The 19,987-nt window shown below is 44.0% G+C and overlaps 1 protein-coding gene across 1 annotated transcript in view; it reads right to left on the bottom strand.

The window, feature by feature from the left end:
* Positions 1-19,987, bottom strand: part of syne1a (spectrin repeat containing, nuclear envelope 1a) — a gene marked incomplete at its 5' end in the record, with an annotated part of 110,052 nt that overhangs the window by 60,835 nt on the left and 29,230 nt on the right. Inside the window, 21 exons of the mRNA XM_079180047.1 lie at positions 1,305-1,448; positions 1,785-1,967; positions 4,272-4,449; positions 6,628-6,764; positions 8,297-8,656; positions 10,064-10,228; positions 10,382-10,691; positions 11,934-12,106; positions 12,355-12,634; positions 12,728-12,889; positions 12,966-13,171; positions 13,594-13,706; positions 14,323-14,530; positions 15,128-15,331; positions 16,535-16,636; positions 16,757-16,939; positions 17,506-17,664; positions 18,068-18,221; positions 18,461-18,640; positions 18,932-19,587; positions 19,716-19,869. Of these exons, the coding sequence (XP_079036173.1) occupies positions 1,305-1,448; positions 1,785-1,967; positions 4,272-4,449; positions 6,628-6,764; positions 8,297-8,656; positions 10,064-10,228; positions 10,382-10,691; positions 11,934-12,106; positions 12,355-12,634; positions 12,728-12,889; positions 12,966-13,171; positions 13,594-13,706; positions 14,323-14,530; positions 15,128-15,331; positions 16,535-16,636; positions 16,757-16,939; positions 17,506-17,664; positions 18,068-18,221; positions 18,461-18,640; positions 18,932-19,587; positions 19,716-19,869 (4,411 nt within the window). The remainder of the gene's footprint in view (positions 1-1,304; positions 1,449-1,784; positions 1,968-4,271; positions 4,450-6,627; positions 6,765-8,296; positions 8,657-10,063; positions 10,229-10,381; positions 10,692-11,933; positions 12,107-12,354; positions 12,635-12,727; positions 12,890-12,965; positions 13,172-13,593; positions 13,707-14,322; positions 14,531-15,127; positions 15,332-16,534; positions 16,637-16,756; positions 16,940-17,505; positions 17,665-18,067; positions 18,222-18,460; positions 18,641-18,931; positions 19,588-19,715; positions 19,870-19,987) is intronic.

The raw sequence follows: 19,987 nt of genomic DNA, 5'->3' as shown, positions 1-19,987 counted from the left end.
ACGGCATCAGCAGTATTTCTCTTGATGTTCATTTTTAAATAGAAATGTGGTTAGACACCGCAGCTCAGATCAGGAAAAAGAGAAAAGCCTTAAATACTGTGATGAAGGGGGGGTGTATATATGTGGAAAGGTAAAGAGGATTTTCAGTGTTTAGACACTGAAGCCTGCATGTATTGTGTTGTACTTCAGGTGCTGGGGGAAGAAATGTAATTGCTTGCAGGGCCAGACAAAAGGCAACGAGGAGGGGCGCAACGGTGGGCGACAGAATAAATACAAAAATAGCAACAACGATAAGGACAGAGCTTTGAGATGGGCTTGATATATTTTTTCTCTATTGTCAGTTTTATCTTTTTAACGCTCAGTGCCTCTCTTCCCTTTTTGTCTCTGCCAGACATGGCAGAGGCTGTTATCGCATCCTGAAAAGGGCCTTTTAGCCACGCAGCGCTTCAGCTGTGACAGAAGGAGAATTAATTAGATTTCTGGACTTTTCCTCTGACTATTGTGTCAAGACGCTGCTCTATTTTGATGCGGTGGTGCTCGACAAATGTAATTAGTTCCTTCTCTTTTCCCAGCTGATTTCAGATTGTGCTTTCGGGATGCATATCTGATGGAGAGCTACAACTACTAAGTAGCCTTGGAAAATCAACTTAATATTCAATTTATGTAGTACTGATGGGGCTTACTTGAGTCAGGAGAGGAAATGAGAGAGTGTCAGTGAGAAGAGAACTGTAAAAGGCACACTCTCAGTATGACGTAATGCAATTAAACAGAAAATGGATCCTACATTGTGAAATATTGCTTGAGTAGCGGCTATAAAACACTGTATAAACTAGGAGACGGCACCCATGAATAACCACAGTAATTAGAGGATAAATCATGCCGACATGACTCAACTTGACTCAACAGGGATAAGATTAAATTACACAAGTTGATCTACAGCACAATACATATTTGAAAGTGATGCAGAATGACTGAGAGACTGACTGGAGGACATTCTATTATATCTTCATATTTTCAATTGTCACATGGGGCCTGAATTTGGTGTTTTCCTTTACATTAATAAAGACGTTTCCACCATACATTAATGCAGAAAAGGCATAAATTGGTGCATAAACATTCACCAGAATGCAGGAGTGGTTAATGCTCACAATTTTCTGGGAAACGACTTCCAGACCGTCACGAATAATATGTGTCCTCACCGATGTTTAAGGGAAACTTATGCCCTTGTAACGTAAATCAGAAATCCACTGACAGAGTATATTGGTGTAGCTGTGTAAGGAGCATGACTTTGGTCTCCACAATACCTGAAGTTTGCTGAGCTCCTTTTTCTTGGCTGGAAGGTCGTGTAGACGAGCGCTGCTCTCCTGAACTCTGACCTCTGTGCTGTTCAGCCAGTCCTGCAGAGGCTCAGCACTGGCCTCAAACTCCGTCATCTGGGACTGCAGCTTCTGCAAATACAACATTTAATACAACAAGAGAAGTTTTCATATAAACTGAATTTGCACAAAGTGATACAACTCAGTTTATTAGATGAAGTCAAATGAAATAATATTAATATCCCTGTGTATAAAAAACGTCTGTGTGTAAACTGTTAATAAAGTGGCAGACAACAGGGAAACAGACACATATAAATACTGTATACAAATACTAAGTCTGCATTCATTTTCACATCCAAACTGTACAGGTAATCTGTATTTAACATATATCCCTCTGAGATCCAGATTGTCTGTGTTTCAGGGGAAATGTTAGCCGCAGCATCCAAACAAAAGTGAATGTAAACCAACCTTGAGTGCATCCTCCCTCATCTGCAGATTATTCATCAGGCACTTCCAGTCTTCTCTGGCGTTTGCCACCTTGGCCTTGACTCCCTCCACTCTGTCTTTGGACACCACAGCCATCAGCAACTCCCCACTGGCCCCTACTGTACTCAGCCTGGCCTGACCATGCTCCCTGTCACTCAGGAACTCCTATGGGGATACACAGACAAAGACAAAGGAACTGTGACTATTTAACACACACACACACACACACACACACACACAAAGGGAGGAGGGTGTGAAAGTGAAAGGAGAGGGGGAAAAAAAGAAATGGACTAAATGACAATCCCAAACTTCTTTTTGTCTTCCACTTCTGATGCAATGGCTGATGGGTAACTGAAAACAATACGTCCATTCTCTACATAGCAAACTGATTTTCTTTCAGAGTCCCAAGATCTCACTTTACATTGTCAAAAGCAGTAATTAGACCGAGCCATTGCTAATTCCATATGCGTGGGCAGAAGGAAGGGCTTGACCCAGGGAGGCAATCACAGATAAGGACAGCACAGGGAGGCTGAAATGTGTTGGTTTTTACATAGCGCACAGAAAATGTACACACACACACACACACCCACGTACACACCCACACCCCTCCTTCAGAGCTGAGTCGATGACAGTAGCGCAGCAGGGACCACTCCACCATCTGTGCAGTCAGCACATCACTTACACACACTACTGCTTCAGCCCCCTCAAAACACACACACACACACACACACACACACATTTGGTACAGTACAACCACACACAAACATAGAAAGTATTTCTTCATCTCTGCGTCTCTGTATTTTCTCTCTCTCTCCTCTCTGTTCATTCACAGTTTTTTTTCACACTTACTACCGTTCTCTCCCTGCCAATGTTACTATATACCACCAATTAAGCGTGACACAATGGATGCCCCTGCCCCTCCCACACTCGCCCTCCCACTGGAGATCAGCCATGTGGAAACATTGTTCCACATTCCTCCCCAAGTCAATAATAAATAAAACATGCTTTGCCTCTCTATTTCTCTCCCCTTCACTGCCATATATCTATGACATTCCCGCTCATCCTCAAGGCTAGAAACTTCTGAGGGAGGGCAGAAAAACTCCTGCAGAGCACTTCCCTTCTTTGAGATCCTTTTAGAAAATTAGGTCTTCAAGTAGCACAATGTTCATATGACACTCTACAAGTTCCACGTGTTCTACCTGCACTAGGTACAAAATATTATTAGCATTATAAGATCATAAGTTCTGTGCTTTATGAGTGCAGACTTATCATCTTACTATTTAAGCTCAGCTCAAAGCAATAATGGTATAGTAGTTCCTTGGTGGTGATGTAGCGGTTTACATGGTCAGGTGTCTGACAGGTAATTAACTGTCTGGTGCAGAGATGTGGGGACTACCTTAACTGATGAGCAGCTGACTCTTGGCCAGGGCCCTGGGGTGCTCTAAAGAGACTGCCAGACTGTTACACCTGCCAGCTACTCAGAAAAAAGACACAGACTTCTCAGAAAGAGATATTTTTGAAGAGAGTGGCACAGAGACCCCGCTGTGGAGCTTTCTCTCATCCCTCTTGGCTATGCGCCCACTGCCAGCTTAAGCAGCCAACGGCAGGTCCACTCCAACAAGCCCACCAGAGGACAGTCAACAGTCGGCATGTCAATACAGACATCCCCCTTTGAGTAATCTCCCATTGAAAGTGGATTGATTCTTCAACTATTACATCATTTCACTTTCAACTATTCCTTTGTGTTAGCAATCTTTGTTTAGCCTGCCCTGTCCATGGAAATAAATTAAAATGAGCCCCAGTAGGCAGCAGTGGCAGCCCAAAGGTGGAAGAACACAAAATTACTTTTATTTCATTTCCTCAACAGGCTAATTATTTCTGGTTTATGGAAGTAAATAAATTACCCTTCCCTACATGTAACTCCACCATCGGCAGCTACTTGCTCTGAGATCATTACTGCCTCACTGCAGCTGGTTAATGGGCAACAGTGTGAGACTATAGGGCCATTCTGTGTAGCAATCAGACATGACAGTATATGCAGGAGTATTATTACCTATTCTGCCACCAAAGTTCTTAAAAATGTAGTTCTTTCTCAAAAAGGCTGAATTGGAAGTTATATTCAGTGACATTAAATATCAATTCTCCTACTTTATTTCCCTGAATAACATAACAAAATGTGATTCAATCTGTTTATTTGCTGTTCTGTGTCTGGCAGGTCTGCCCCGGGGAAACTGCACAGGAGGTGCACTTCATGTTTCCAGCAGCAATAAAGATAATCAAAACAGGGTAAGTAAGCAGCAATAGCTGAAAAGGCTGAACAATAGTGTGATTTCCAAATGATATCTGTAACGTAGAGTGCAAAGACACCATGGTGAGGACTGCACAAGACCACAAGTTCATGTCACCAACGTCTTAAGAACATAGTAAGAATTTAACAGATGTCTAGTGTCAATAAGAGCTTTCTCTTACTTGGATCCTCTGCAGAGCGGTGAAGGCCTCGGCGACACTCTGTGGCACATCAAAGCATTTGGCTGTGCTGATTTTGGCATTGACCAACCACTGCTGGAAGTCTCTCGAGGCTGCACGGAACCTCTGCTCCAACAAGCGCTCCTTATTTTGACACTCCCTGGATGCACGAAGACTGAGACTGGGGGACAAAAGAGAAGTTAGGGACTGGTAGAAAACATGTTGTTCACAGGTTGAGATCCATCTTGAGAAATGAACAAAGAAAGAGAGAGGGGTTACAACCAGAGGAGAGTTTGCTGTCTACTGTCCATGTGCTCATCAAAACAAAGAGGATGCATGTGCAGATGCTCAGATACTGTAAATGCTGTCTTCACGAGAGAGATGAGCTGGAGTGGGAAGCGGGCAGGTGGAGAAATGGTAAAGCGGCTGAAGTGGAAGGAATGAGCATTGGGGCAAAGAGGGAGAGTGGGGGATGGTGGTAAGGGTTACTGCTTAGGAGGGGGTTGAGAGGCAACATATGAGTGGGGTAAGAGTTCACAGGGGCGACAACATAGAGAGAACGAGGGTCGACAGATTGATGCCGTAAGAACAAGGGTGCGATGGAAAGGATATGGCAGGGAGAGGTTACAGTGATGGGTGGTGTATTAAAGGGACAATTTGACATTTTAGTAGGCTGTATTTTATCACCAAATCAATCAAATGCTGAAAATTCTTTGTGTTGTTGATATATCCATCAGAATCTATAGCTGCGACCACAGAATACAGCAACAATACAGACTTTGTGATAATAACAAGACATTTATTGTACATTTATTGCTTCACTTTATGTTGTACACGCTGCACTGGTTTAGAACTGTACAATATAGCAATGTAGGGATACTGGCCCGTCTAATGTATGAGTAAAATCCCTTTCTTTATACCTCAGGCAAAATTGGAACATTAACTGCAGAGACAATATTTATTTAGTATGCAAAATCAGAATGCGCATAAAACACAAATAAGGAAGATGAAGGACAACAAAGGAAAAGAGCCATTGGGTTTCATACATATCGGGCAGTGGGTGAAGGTTAAATGGGTGAGTGGAAGAAGGGATGGAGAGGATTGCAGCAGGGAAACAAGGTGCGCAGCTGTTTAAGCAAGAGTTACTGTCCAAAGGGAGGCAAAAGCACACACAACCTTCAATCGACACACACTTTAACGCACACAAACACAAACACCCTTGAGTTTTAATGATGCGATGAGAGCATGAAAGGCTAGTACAGTGGGGATGGTATGAGAGTGGAAGAGGCACTTTTTTCCTGCTGTGACAGACAAAATCTGGCATGTGCTATGGAAAGGATGGGGGAGTGACTACCCTATCTCAACTCTTTTATTCACTCTGTCTCTCTCTCTCTCTCTCTCTCTCTCCCTGCCCTTCTTTCTGCTGTGCTTAATGCGGCACAGGTGCAAAGAGCACACAGGCCAAGTCTATTACAGACTAAAAAGCCCAGTGAATGAGGAAGGGTGCTGTTTTTGCCAATCAGCAGCCAAAGTCAATTACCCGCCAAAGCATCTCCAACAAGCTGACCTCACTCAGGTTGTCTGCCAATAAATGTTACAGTGTCACAGTGCCTCACAGACAGTGCTCTCACTACCGTACACTAGCTCACTATGTCACCCATGCACATGAAGGAGATCATTTGTGTTACTGGAGATGTTCATGCTTGTGTATGCATGTGCGTGTGTGTGTATGGTTGTATGCACGCATGTATGAATAAGCATCGCATGGTGTGTTTATAAACAAGCACTAAATTAACACAGGCTCACTTATAAAAATTAGAGCGCAAGAATAAAAAAGACCATCCAAATGTATCTGATTCCCCTCAAATCACACTCAGCATTGCATACATTTGAACTTGAGAAAGACACAAACCAAAACAAACACAGCGAACAAGCAATACAAACACAGTGAACAAGCAGAGGTGAAGGGAAGGTAATTAAATGTTGCATAGCAACTGGTGGCTCCGGTGCTCTCTATCACCTTTAAGGCTTCCTTTAGCCTGGCTGACACATGTCACAACTCAGTGTGCAAGATGGCCACACACACACACAAACACATGCCTCTAATACAAATGAGCTTGTAAAAACTGACAAATTGTGTTCCATTAAGCTGGTTTTAAGCACAGCTTGATCCGAATTATTCGACCATAAAGATCATATCACCAAGATATAAATCCGTCGAAAATCCATGGATGACAATATGATGCATCACTCAGCCTGAGCAAACAGAGCTCAGTTTAATTTCAAATCCACAGAAAGAAAAACAAACACCAAAGTATTTTTGCACCACACGCTGTTCACTGAAGCAGAACACTCTTACCTGTTGTGCTGTTTGATAAGCGCGGTGACCCGGTCTGATTGTGAGCCCAGGTCCCTGGAGTATCGCACCAGGTCGTTAAGTTGGCCTTTCAACTTCTCCGCCATCGGCTCGGCGCTCTGCAATCCCTCCAGTATCTCCTAAACAACACAAAACAGACACCAGCTGGCTCAGAGTGTGTGTGTGTGTGTGTGTGTGTTAACAAGTGACGAGCACCCAATGGATCTGAATGACACCCTTCAATAAGTGCACTCACATTCCTATTCACACCCTCGCTTCATCTTCTCAGCTCTTCTCTCTCTCTCTCTCTCTCACACAAACACACACACATACTCACAGTGCTGCTTGTACAATAGCATTTCTGTTCTTCGCGGAGTGTGGCGGCAGGAAGGAGCTGCGGATAACGTTCTCCCGCTCTCCTAAGCGTGCCTCACATTCTGCACTCACACAGTCATCAAATCCTGTCCCATGAAATATGTACAAGCCCTCTCTCTCTCTCTCTCTCTCTCTCTCTCTGACGCTCGCTCGCTTGTTCTCTTTCTGACGTATTACCAATAAACAACCCTCCCTCCCTCCTTCTCCGTTCTCCCGGACTCGTTGCTCTCTTCTCCTTCCCTCGTCCAAACGTTCTACTACTTTCTCTTCCCTCCTCTCTCCTCTTTCTTTCTCCCTCCTCCCACTCCTTGCACTCTTTCCCTCTCACACATTTTTCCCTCCTTCTCACTCTCTCACGCTCTCTCCCGGTGGAATTCAGCTGTCAGCCCTCACAGATGCAGGATTGGTTCAAACGCACACAAACGAGCGCGTAACGAAAACACGGCTGGACACAGGAAGCAGGCTGGAGGAGGAGAGAGAGAGAGAAGCGGAGGAGGGGGGGGGGGGGACTCCTCCTCTGTTCTTTGACAGCCCCAAATTGAGAAAAAACTGAGGAAGGCATGGCCGAAGAAGCCGGGGAGGAGTGTGAAGGTGTACATGCTGGCATGGCCTCGACAGTACAGAGAAATTGTCACACTGTAAACATCCTGTGGATGTTCGAAAACAGAGCAGCAGGGGAGGTGAGGAGCAAGAGCATCTAAGAATCAACCCCTGCAGTCGGGAAAGACATCACTGTACACTGGAGTTCAAACAAGTCAGTACAGAAAGGGGAAAGAAGCAGGAATTGAAAAGGGGAATGTTTGCGAGGGAGAGATAGTGGAAAATAATGGCAAAAACAAAACAAAAGGGGGAGGGGTAGAGGGGACAGAAGACAGACTGAGGAGAAAACAAGAGAAACTGATGGGATTGTAGCTGTCACTCCTTCGTCATCCCAGTAAAGCTGATTTACAAACTAATCTGTTTTTAGGATTTACAAATGGAATGGTTAATTACGGACAGAGAAAACATAGCTGAATGCAGAGGATGTAGCCTATGTCTGCACAGTGTGTGTGTGTGTGTGTGTGTGCGCCTGTGGGTACTTTCCATTAAACAATGCTAATCACCTTCTCTAAAATTAACATAGTGCGGTGCTGCACAGTAGCCACTCTCAGCTTTTTTTACACATCACAGTTCGCCAACCCAAATCTCAGTCGAACAGAGTTTTTATTATCTATTCTTTTTTAAATGAACTATTGTGAGCAGATGGACAGTGAATAATTCAGACGGTAAACTGTCATTTATTTAAATGCTCATATACCTTAGCCAGCTTCCATCCCTCCACTGCTTCCTCGCTGTTGCTCCGCCCTTCAGCTTTAATCAACTCGTGGCTCCACACCTTCAGCCGTCCATCCAGCTCTTTCAACTCGTCCTCCAGCCGGGCGGTCAGACGGCGGTATTCTTCCTCTGAGGCTGCAGCAGCAGCCAGGGCCCCCTCCAGGTCGTCCCTGGCCCTCAGGGCGGCCCCCTCCCACTGCTCCAGAGCCTGGGACAGCGCCCCCAGCTGTCGGTCCATGGCCTCGCAGCCACCCGCCGCCGTGTGTTCCGCCGTGGACGCTGCACTCCGACGCACCCGGCTGAGGCGCTCTCGACCCTCCAGCAGCTGACACTCCACACGCTCCTGAAGAGATGGGGAAGGTAGATAGGAGATGAAGTTGCTACGGAAACTGTGGCTACGGAAACTGCAACCTCCGATTCTATTTAAAGCGGCTTATGTCTCCTGCTCACTGTCTTTATCGCTTTGATTCTGTCTTTGAAGCATTAGTTTATGATGTCCTGTGTTTTCATTTGCTATCTCAGTATTCTCTCCCTATATCTAATTTCATCCTCCGCCTCCATCTCTCATTCTGAGTAGAAAGGTAGCACTCGGAAGGCAGAGAGTGTGAAAAGCAAACACTCCAGTGTGATGCAATAGCATTGAGCTGATAGCAAAGGGGGGGGAAATAGCAGCTGATCATTTTTGTGTGTGAGTAGAAGGATATGAACATTAACCTTGAGGCCATGAATGGGAAGTGAAAATGGCACAACTTGCTCTACAACAAATGATATTTCCTCCTCTACTGAAATGATTCACACCATGACTCTACAAACACAACATAATGTGATAATAAGGGCCCTTGTGTGAAATTTAAATGCAAATCAATATCGCCTCACGTATCTTCTCTCTGTAATTGAAGAATTATTGAACAGGGAAAAGCTTAGGCATTAATTGCGCTGCTCTTCCCTTTCTTACACAGTAATAGACCAACATAGTGGCAGTAAAATGTGCCAAGAGAGATTGAGATATTTGGCTGTGATATGGGAACAAACTGAGAACCAATTCCAATTCCCTACATAGTTTGGCCTCCTTGATAGCAGGAGTCCATTACGATTAGATGGGTTCAGATAATTCAGCAATCAGTTACCTTAGCAACATACAACACACATAACATCTTTCTACGAGGTGTAGTTTCACCAAAACACTGCACATCCTTAAGGCATGCTGTGGTGGGGATTCAGAGAAACATCGCTTGCTGTTACAGTCATAGAACATCAATATAAAAAAAGGTCCAACATTTCTCATGTGGTGTGGAATACGGATTTATATAGAAGTACTATTTCAATGCACACGTAATTAGTGACTGCTTAACGTCATACAAAAGGGCCAGACGACACATATGGTCCAAAGTAGAATTAATCAAGAGTTTCAGCTGAAACGCCGTCCTTGAAGTGCCCACAAACATTTTTTAATTTGAACATCTGCAATTCCACGACAACAAACTCCATCTGCCGATAAAGATGATGTAAAATGAAAACTCGAGGAAAACTACTTTGACGGCACACCTATGTGCACTCTACAGCACAATAGGCTTGTCACCTGTCAGATGTGGCACGTTATTATCTGTCAACGTATAGTTCTGATTTGTTTTTCCGGGATTTGTCAAATTTGGAATTAATTTCTTGACAAAAGTGTTTACAAATAAAAACAAAAGGAGTGTCAGTCGGCATCAACAAGGGGATTTCTTTGTATGTTGACAACCTGCCTTACCCTCACTTCTGACAGTTTCTTTTTGATGGCGGAAGAGTCTCCTGACGTATCAGACCAATGATGTAGCTCCTCTCCTGCACTCATCAGCCAATCAGTGAGCTCCCTAACAGCCTCCAGGTATTCTTGGTGTTCCAACACAACGGCCTGCGCTAGACGTACTCTCTCCTGAAGACAAAGACAATGGACACAATCAGTCAACAATTACTCTGAAATAACAACGCACTTACATTAGTTGGTGACATAAGTACAATAAATTGGTACGCTCGGGAGTTTAAAGGTTTTTAACCAAATACAACGAAAGATTAAGTAACGTTATACCTCCACCAAGGCTGTGAGGTCATCAAACTGCACCTGCAGCTGGGTGCGGGCCCCATGATTAAAGCCGGCATCGCCAGTCTTCTTGAACAGTTCTCTGGCTTTCTCTTCTAGGCTGGACAGAGCCACCTGGTGGTCTTCCAGATCAGCCAGCAGAGCTCTGAGTCTCTCGAGCTGGGACGCCTTTTCTCTGGGCCCTGGCTGAGGGGGGAGAGGGGCACACACCTCTCTCTCTACAGCCTCCATCCAGCATCGCAGTTGGGCAGCACCTTCAAGGTATCCTCCCCACTGCGACACGGTCCACTCAAGTCGACTGGAGGGACGACAGAAGATCTAGCTGTGATTGTCTGTGACTGGCACATATGGAATATACATTTTGAATATACAGAGAAAATCTGAATAAAGAAAAAAGTAACGAGAGACCATCTTACAATGGCATCACTACATCAGCGATACCAAATCAGGCCAGGGGAGTACAGTGTGGGGGCCAATGGCCTCTTCCCTACTTCCTACCCCACTTCTTTCTGCACCACACCCATCTTCATACTCTGGCAAAATAATCAAAACCGCCTGTAGTTCCTGCTACAGTAGATGTCTCCAGGACCACATATTGCTACAATGACTCACACAGACTCACAAGGAGAAAACAATTCCAGCGTCGCTGTCGCGGCTGGTAATAATAGTAATTGCTTTTCGGATTAATCCAAATATATACACACAAATACATATGTCGTCTGGTTGCTTTTAACTAAGATAATTTTGGTACATAAAATCTGTACATATAATGTTCTTCTGTGTACCTTTTCACTGTCATATACAAGTACAGTATATCATACTCATGATATGGCCAATAAATCTAAATACTGGCTTAGTGCCTTTATCCTCTTTATGGTGTGGTTCAAACACACACACAGGCGCAGATACACACAATTTCCGTTGCCATCTGTTGTCCCTGCATGTACAAATAACACACACACACGCACACACACACACACACACACACCTCTATATCACCTGCTACCCCATGCCTTCTGTTATCCCCTTAACCTTAAAACACAAACACAGCCCACGTGTGACCCACTGTTTGCCATTCACCATTTATTCCCTAATGAGATCAATTTTTTTCTAGGAGGGGCCATAATTGCTCAATTAAACCAACTCGCATGTGCATGCTGTCATGGGAGTGCACAGACACACACAAAAAAAAAACACTAAATCAAATACATCAATCAGAGTTACCAAATGAGACAAATACTGCTCATTATGTATTTAACCTAATGGTAATTAATGGCATTGAGACATCAATCTATCATGGTGAAAATAATCTGGTCCAAAGAGAGGTTATTTTTTGGCACACAGGTAAATGGCCTCTAAAATATCCAAAATAAAAACACCAAAAATCAAGAATGGTTTGCAGTTCACAGTTCTGCAGTTTGTCTAGTTTCTGTAAATGCAATTCTACAATGAAATGTTGAACGACTGTTAAGTTAAAAGGAAGGACCTCTTCTACACCATCACATTACATTTTAGGTGATGAACAAGGTGAGCAGTCTACCTGTGGCAGCTCATGGTAGTCACAAGAAGCGTGGCCCACGCATCCTCCACTTCCTGTAGCTGAGAGCGGACCACTTCCTGTCCGGCGGCTCCATAGCTGCGCAGGGCCAACTCACCCTTACCCATCGCCATATTCAGCTTGACCTCCCCCTCCCCCTTCAAAAGCAGGATGTCCTGTGCATACAAATGGGGGTCAGAGTGAACTGGATTTAGACATCAGAATTTTTGATGAATACATTCTCAAGCGAACAGCTCCCTCTTGTGTTTACCAGAACTACTGGAGAAAAAAGCACTATTATTGTAGATTTATTAAGTAAAGAACAAAACAAGTGTGTTTATTCTTAAAGATTCCAACCCCTTTATTTCATCGTATAAAATAATTCATGTAAATTACAGGTCGACTCGTCAAAACCCCCTCTCACCTGCACAGTCTCCAGCCTCTGCTCTAACTGCTCTTTGGTTCCCATGGTGCTGTCTACTGTACCCAGTCTCTCCTGGATCTCCTCCAGCCAGGCCCAAAACCCTTGGAGGGTCTCTCCAAAGGCCTGGCTCTCTTGGCAGCCTCGCAGCTTCTCCCTGGCTGCCTTCAGCAGGGCCTGGTGCTCCATCTGGAGCTGGCCTGTCACTCTGACCTCTCCCCCTGACCCCCGGCCTGCTTCAGACAGACACTGGGCCTCCTGGCAGAGATGCTCGATGGAGTCCCTTTCAAGAGACAATGATATTGTTACGAATATTTAACAGCCCACGCTATGGCATCTATAACATATGGCCTCACACGCCCACATATATACACACCTTCTTGCATGCAGTTCCTCATGGAGGTTTTCTATCCTCTCCAGCTCTTCTGTGGTGTCTGGGGCTCCTTGCTGGCACTCTGCCCCAAGAACAGGCTCTCTCTTGAGGCTGAGATCCATCTGCTTCAGCCAGTCTCTCATACCCTCCACACAGTCATTAAAGCTGGAGAGGAGGTGCATTTTCATTTAACTCTAATTGCTTTGCATAAACACATGACACAACTAGAAAAACGACTTACTGTTTCATTAGGTCAATACTCTCTTCCAAGTCTCGTTGGCTCTGAGAGCAGCAGTCCAGGTAGCTCCTCCACTCTTTCTGACAGGAGGAGAGATGCTCTCGGATCTGTGCTGCTCCAGCTTTAGGCAGGTGGACTTGTAGCCTCTCGGCTTCCTCACAAACCTTAGAGAAACACTCGTCACCCTCAGATGTCCGCTCGACTGACACCTGTGGATGTATAAGGAACATGTTGCTAGTAAAACAGTGATATGTCCCTGCTAATTTAAAGAAATAAAGAGCCACAACCCTCAGAGCTAGACGTATAACACTCTTTATACCTTCCTAAGACGCTGGATAAACGTTGTGAACAATGAAGCATTAATGATGACGTACAGTATTCAATGATGACATTTTGTAGAACATAATATAGTAAATGACATGGAAAATATGAAATGAATTGTTACTAAAGCATAATTATTACTTCTTTAATCCATTAACTTTGTTCTAATGACGATATAAAATTATTTTGGTATGTTTGACCAGTATCAACAAGTGAAGTTACTAAAAACTGAGAGACTTTTGGTTTAACACAATGCCCTGAGAACTGCACCAAGAGAAAAGCAGAATAAAAGTACGACATATAACAATACCTTCAACCGCTGCAACTTAGCTCCAAGGACGGCAGCATCTCCTGACAGGTTCGAACATTCTTTCAGCTCCAACTTCAGATCTGTAAGCCGGGAGTGGAAGTCCTGGACGAGCTCTGCTTGGAGTAACATAAAGAAGTGGCAGACTAAAGGCTAAAATAAAGATGTGGTGACAAGTTCAGGAAAATTGACGTGTTAAAATAAAAGGTTTAAAAGTGAAGGGATCCGAAGGAGGAGAGCGAGGAAGAGGAGATGTGTTGAGGCAGATGCTAAGTGAGGGCGTGTCCATGCTGTGCTGCGCTGGGTTGCCTTGGCAACAAGCCCAAAATGACTCCCCCGAGAGCAGATGTGACAAGAGCGACATTAGTCTCCGAGGCACAGGTGTGTGTCTGAGCTATGAGAGCGCACCAGTGCGCCAGACAGTGTGTGTCAATGGAGTGTGGGCTGTTGTGGGCGGATTGAGTGGGCCATGGGGAAAAATGGCGGATAACAATAAATAAATCTGTTGCACCCACTAACAAATGACTTTGCATCATGTAGTTGTGTACTGTTTGATTGAGTGATTATGAGATTTTAAGTGCTATTAAAATCTATACTTAGAAGTTATAAAGAACGTTAAATAAATCACTCAATGTATTTGACGGGGGTAAAGAATAAAAACGCCATCCAGGAGAGAATATAATAAAGCATCAGACAGAGGCCATCCAAACCACACACATATATATCTATTACCGTTGAAGTGGAGCTGGAGCCCATCCTGCAGGCTGCCCTTGGTCTTGGCACAGCGCTGGGCGACAGCCTCTGTTCGCTTGGCAATGGAGGTGAGGTCAGAGGAGAGGCACGACAGCTCCTGAGAGGGATGAGACCGGCACAGGGCACTCAGAGCATCTCTAGCTGAGTCCATGTCTGCCCTCTGCTGCTGCACAACGCCCTGCAGGTCCTGTAAATGAAACGTGAGGAAATAAGAGGATGTATATTCATAATTGGGGTTATAGGGTGGTGGAGAGGGCAGAGGCAGTGACATGTACCGCATCCACCTTGCAGATGTGAGCTACAGCTGCAATTACTGCCAGCTTAGAGTATGTTCTTACCTCTGATCTCCTAAAGAGGGTCATAACTGAGGACAGAAGTTCACCCTCAGGGAACAATAGGGTATCACGCAAAAATGTTATCATCATTATGCTATCATTATGTCTTGATAGGCATTTGAAATGTACCATAGAGTGCTCAGAATTTAATTTTAAAGAACTTTAAATTGCCTCTGTGTTTATTAAAGGTGCGATACAAATTAACTTGCCTTAAATAATTAAGGCATCACCGATTGAATATTGTATCATTGTGTGTCTTCATATAGTGCATGGTTAGTAGAAATATGAAGCGACAGGGATAGCAATAGGAATAACTTTTGACTAGGAAGTAGAGGAAGACTGCATGGTTACTTTCCGCGTAAGTATTATTTTATATATACTGTACAATATGTATAAGAATTGAATTATTATGTTCTTGTATCACATTGAGGGAAATGATAGTGTCATACCTCAACTGTACCGATGTCTTCAGCAGAAGTAGCTTCAGTGAGGTCAGATAAGGAGCCCTCAACTGCCACCAGCCGCTCGGCCATCTGGGACATGAGGTCCTCCAAACGCTGCTTCTGGAAACTGAAGTAGGTCAGAGTGTGTTTGGCCTGGTTGTACACCTCTCGCGCATGGGTCATTTTCTTCCTCAGGTCTGACTCCAGGACCTGGTTCAACAAAGAAATGAAACATCATATAACCAAAATCCCACATAAACAACATACGCACACAATGTGCTTTCAGCCTCATATTCCCTTTTTTCCACTTTAGCTTTTATTGATGATTTCAACATATAAACCCCACAGACAAACAAACACACAACCCTAAAATAAAAATAAATACAGAAACAAAAAGAGAAATTTGTTCGGGAGTTACATTTTTAGTAGTCTCTCCTTTCTCTCAGTTTGATCAATAATTTGTCCTTTTCATTGTCTTCGGCGCTATATTGGGTCCTGAATAATGTCCATTTCTTCCATCTGTGTCTTCTTGCGATCTCAAACGATGTGTCAGTTTTTATATTTTGTAGAATCTCAAACCCTCAAGGGCAGAGGGGATCCACTTCAGCCCATTTCCTTGTGATAGCTTTTATACTAGCAATCAGCAATATTTTGACCAGACACCCCTTCGTACATGTTTTTCAGTTAAATGACCCAAATACAGTATGTAGATATGCAGGCCATCTTTTGCAAATTTTCAATTTTTTCATTTACCATTTTCCTAAACATAACTATTTTGTAGCATTTCCCAAATATATATGAGTGATCTGCATCTAGTACTCCAAACTCTCTCCAGCTTGGAAGATTTAGGTTTAAATGTTTACAATTGACCTTGGGAGTGACAATTAAAAAAGAAAAATTTCAAAGATAATTCTTTCATCCATATCCGTTATGTTTGATGAATGTTTTGCCATTTGTCAACCAAAATTCTTATGTTGTTGTTGGTTTACATTTTTCTTTTATATTTAGTTTAGTTGAATGCTTATTTCTCTTCATGTTCCTTTTAAGGTCTTATGGTTTTGTTAATGAAATTACATTTTTTTAATGAATTGAATTATAGTCGTCATATACATTAGGTACATATATATGAAATGTAACTTCTGCATTCAACCCATAGCTTATTAGGAGCAGTGGGCTGCTGAGAAGCACACAGGGAGCAGTCAGGGGTTTAGTGTCTTGCTCAGGGACACTTCAGCAGAGGACTTGGAACAGCCAAGGATTATTCTCTCTACCCAATGAGCCCAAAGTGCTGCACCATTGGGAGTTTTGTAACAGTGTTTGAAATCCCTGGCCTAAATGTCAATGGAAAAAATATTCTTTTGCTGTAATAATTTCAGTACAATCTTGCCGAATTTCACTCCCCACCATAATCACCTGCATTTGTATCGGGGTTTCTTGCAGTTTGGCTCGCTCCTTCAGCTCTGTTACTCTCTCCTGCAGGGTATCCAGCCTCTGCTCCCTCTTTTCAACCTCAGCCTGTAGATCAAAATGCTGGACATTTCAATTAAATCACGCGCACTATGAAATCACTCTGAATATTACACCACCATAATCATTCATACACTTTTTCATGGAGACTGTCCAGCGTGCTCTGACCTGAAACGTGGCGAGATGGACCTCTGTCTGCTCTTTATCACTGAGATTGGAAACACTGTCGGTGAGATCAGCGATGGAGTTGGCAGTCCATTGGTTAATGTCCTGCTCCATGGACTTGAGGTCGCTCCACAGTGCAACACAGTAGCCCAGTCTCTCTGTGTTGGTTTGTATTCTCTCTGAGACCTGCAGGAACAGAGAGCAGCAGTCTAAGTACAGAACAGGAAACGTCTCAATCAGACTGAGGAGAGGTAGGATCTCTCTCCCTCTTTGTGTTGAGCTTTCTCTCTATGTAACAAGGGACGGTAAGCTTTACTGGGAGATGGAAGGAAAACGAGACTTAATTGGTTTGACAGATGTGTGGATGAGAAGTGAGGGAGACAGAAAGGCAGATAACGTGTCTAGACTTGTTTATATTTCTGTGACAGCTGAGCAGCCAACTAAACCTCTCAAGAGGTAAAAAGGGAAAAAGGGAAAAACATAAATAAATATCATTAAAAGAGGAACAGCGCAAGTGTTTGGCAGAGCTGGAAAGTGGAAGTCATAATTGATTTTCACATAAGACAACATCACAAATCCCTTCATAGTCGTTATCACGTTCCAGCTCCAGACAGAATTCATGAAGTACCACGTGTATGTCAATGTATCATGCATTTGTGTAAATGAAAAACAGCCCAGTGATTTCAGCTGTCGGGGCTTCTTTATCAAAATAGTGGCATGGCTCAGCATGTGTTATATCAACTACCACTCACCTCCAGCCACTGGTCTCTTAACGTCTCCATGTCTCTCTGGATGGAGCTTGCATCAGAGTTGGGAACCTTCTCCAGTTCTCTCTGCAGGTCCTCCACTGTGCTGATGAGCTGATCCATTGCTTCCTGTTTTTCTCTCAGCTCGGCTTGGACCGTGTCATGCTGGAGGGACAGAGAAGAGTGCAGAGAGAATGACAACAGACCACCACTAGAGGGAGAGATACTGTACAAACAGGAGGGGAAGAGATAGTTTATTGTTTATTGTAAAAACATACACATTGCCGTCGGATACTTGTAAAACAATAGCTGCAGAATTACATAGTGCAGTGATCTTAAGAAAGTAAAAAAATGTAAAAGCCCAGTGAAAGCTATGTATCTTCAACTCTGGTATATCAGGATATATACAAGTTATATACAATAATCTGGACAGTGGATGTTCTGTCTTGACGACATGTGTTTTGATGTATGAATCTTAACCATCAATTTAGCTTACCATATGCATCATCGGAAAAGAAAAAAACTGAAAATTGAACCGTTTTCTGGGAAAAACAAAAAAGGTACTGACTCGTGTTAAAGTCCTTTTGGCCTCCTGAGCGTTATGGTTGTGGTCGGGCAGATTGTGAGCAACAGCCTGAGCATTCTCAACGACAGTGGTGAGGGTTGACTTCAAGTGGTGGAACTGGCGGAGAAGATCTACTACAACTCCACTCTGTTCCTGACTGCATGAGAGAAGAGAAGAAAAAAGTCAAAGACTATTACTTGGCATATCACTTGGCACTGGATTCAATTATAAATACACAACAAACTCTGCAAGTGCTGTATAACTGTTGTGTTTTTATATTAAAATGATAAGAAATTATATTTCTTGCCTCTGCAAAGTAGGACCAAAAACAAATAGAGCCTAGGAATTTAAATGAGATGAATAAGTTAAAATCCCTTTGTCGTCCTCCAGTCCTACCCATTGGAGATCAGAGTCCTGACGCTCTCCCAGGCCGTCTTCACCAGAGCTACCTCCCTGAGAGCCTCCCCAGCCAGCTCACTGTCTCTTTGGGCCAGCTGGCTTCCCTTCTCCTCTAACCACCGCTGGGAATGCTGCAGGGACTGGAGCTCATCATCCAGCTGGACGAAAAAACGCAACCTGGGAGAAATAGATGCAGAAGAAAACAATGGGGATTACGAGCCTGATTCCAACGTGATACATCGAAATTCTCAGTTTTAACAAGTTTAAAAGGATTTGGATCTATGGCTTGGCATCATTCATATATTCAATTCTCATTACAGAAGGTCTCTGAATGAAAAGCTCAGAGGACGCATTTGAAAGTATATTCAACCATATATCTTACAAAAGAAAGCTGGTATAGGAGCAAACTATTGTTATGTTAAATATGATACAATAATAGATCCAGGAGCCTGATTACCATTTACATACCTGTTTTGAAAAGCCTGTACAGAGCTCTCTCTGGCCCCCTTGTGCCGCGCTTCATTCTCCAGTTTCTTCAAATTCTTCATCACCTCCTCCCTCCTCTCCCTAAAGGAGCTCCATAATGCCCCCAGAGCGTCTGCTTCACTCTGCCTCCATCCCACGCCCCTCTGCACCTCCTCTAAGGCAATCGTGAGGGCCACCGCCTGCCCCCTGCAAGAAGTTTTTGCCTGAGTTTGGCTCACGTCTTTGGAGCCCCGCCCCTCTGCCCCGTTCAGGTTAAGGTGTGCTTTGCTTAGCTGCCCATCTAACCCGACCGCCTCGGCCTCAAGCCTGGCCACGTCTTTAGCCCCCTCTCCTATTCCACGGTGCAGCTCTTCAGCTTTTGAACGGTCCCAGCTCCCTCTGCCCTCCACTGCCTCGTGAAGGCGGCGAACAGCCTGAGCTGCCGCTCCATGTTTCTTCAAAAAAGCTTTCAACTCAGTCAGGCATTCTTTACGGAGGAGTAGGAGACGCTGGGATTCATTGAGGGGCTGCAGGCAGTCCTCTCTCCAGGCCTGCAGCTGCTGTTGGGCCTCTGAAGTGGAGCAGCGAAGCAGGGAGGACTCTCTCTGCTGAAGAGTGTCTCTCAGCGATGCATGTGCCTGCAGTTGCACCTCATGCTCCTGCAACAAGATGGTTCAATTTGACAAATGTATATATTAGCTCCTACAGTGATCAATGTAAACTTGCTGACCGTAACAACTCTCATATACAAAACCTATAAAGGACATCATTTTTGACAATTTCTCACCTTCAGCTTACTAATTGCAGACTCAAGATCAGTAATATCAACCTGGGAAGAGCTTCTCAAGCCAGACAGGAAGGTTTCACTCCTTTGGGTCATAGTCAGCAGGGCCTGATCAAACTGCTCCAGCTGTGACAACTGTGTCTCCAGCAGCTCAAGCCTAAACGAGAGGAGAAAGGCAGTTTGGATTAAGGGCATGAACATGATTATTGTTTTCACAGGTGTATATTTAAACAAAACAAACAACCTGGGGAAAAAAAGCTGAACCACACAATTTC

This window comes from Pholis gunnellus (assembly GCF_910591455.1).
Source record: "Pholis gunnellus genome assembly, chromosome: 19".
Taxonomy (NCBI): domain Eukaryota; kingdom Metazoa; phylum Chordata; class Actinopteri; order Perciformes; family Pholidae; genus Pholis; species Pholis gunnellus.
This window is presented reverse-complemented; position numbering and strand designations above follow the sequence as displayed.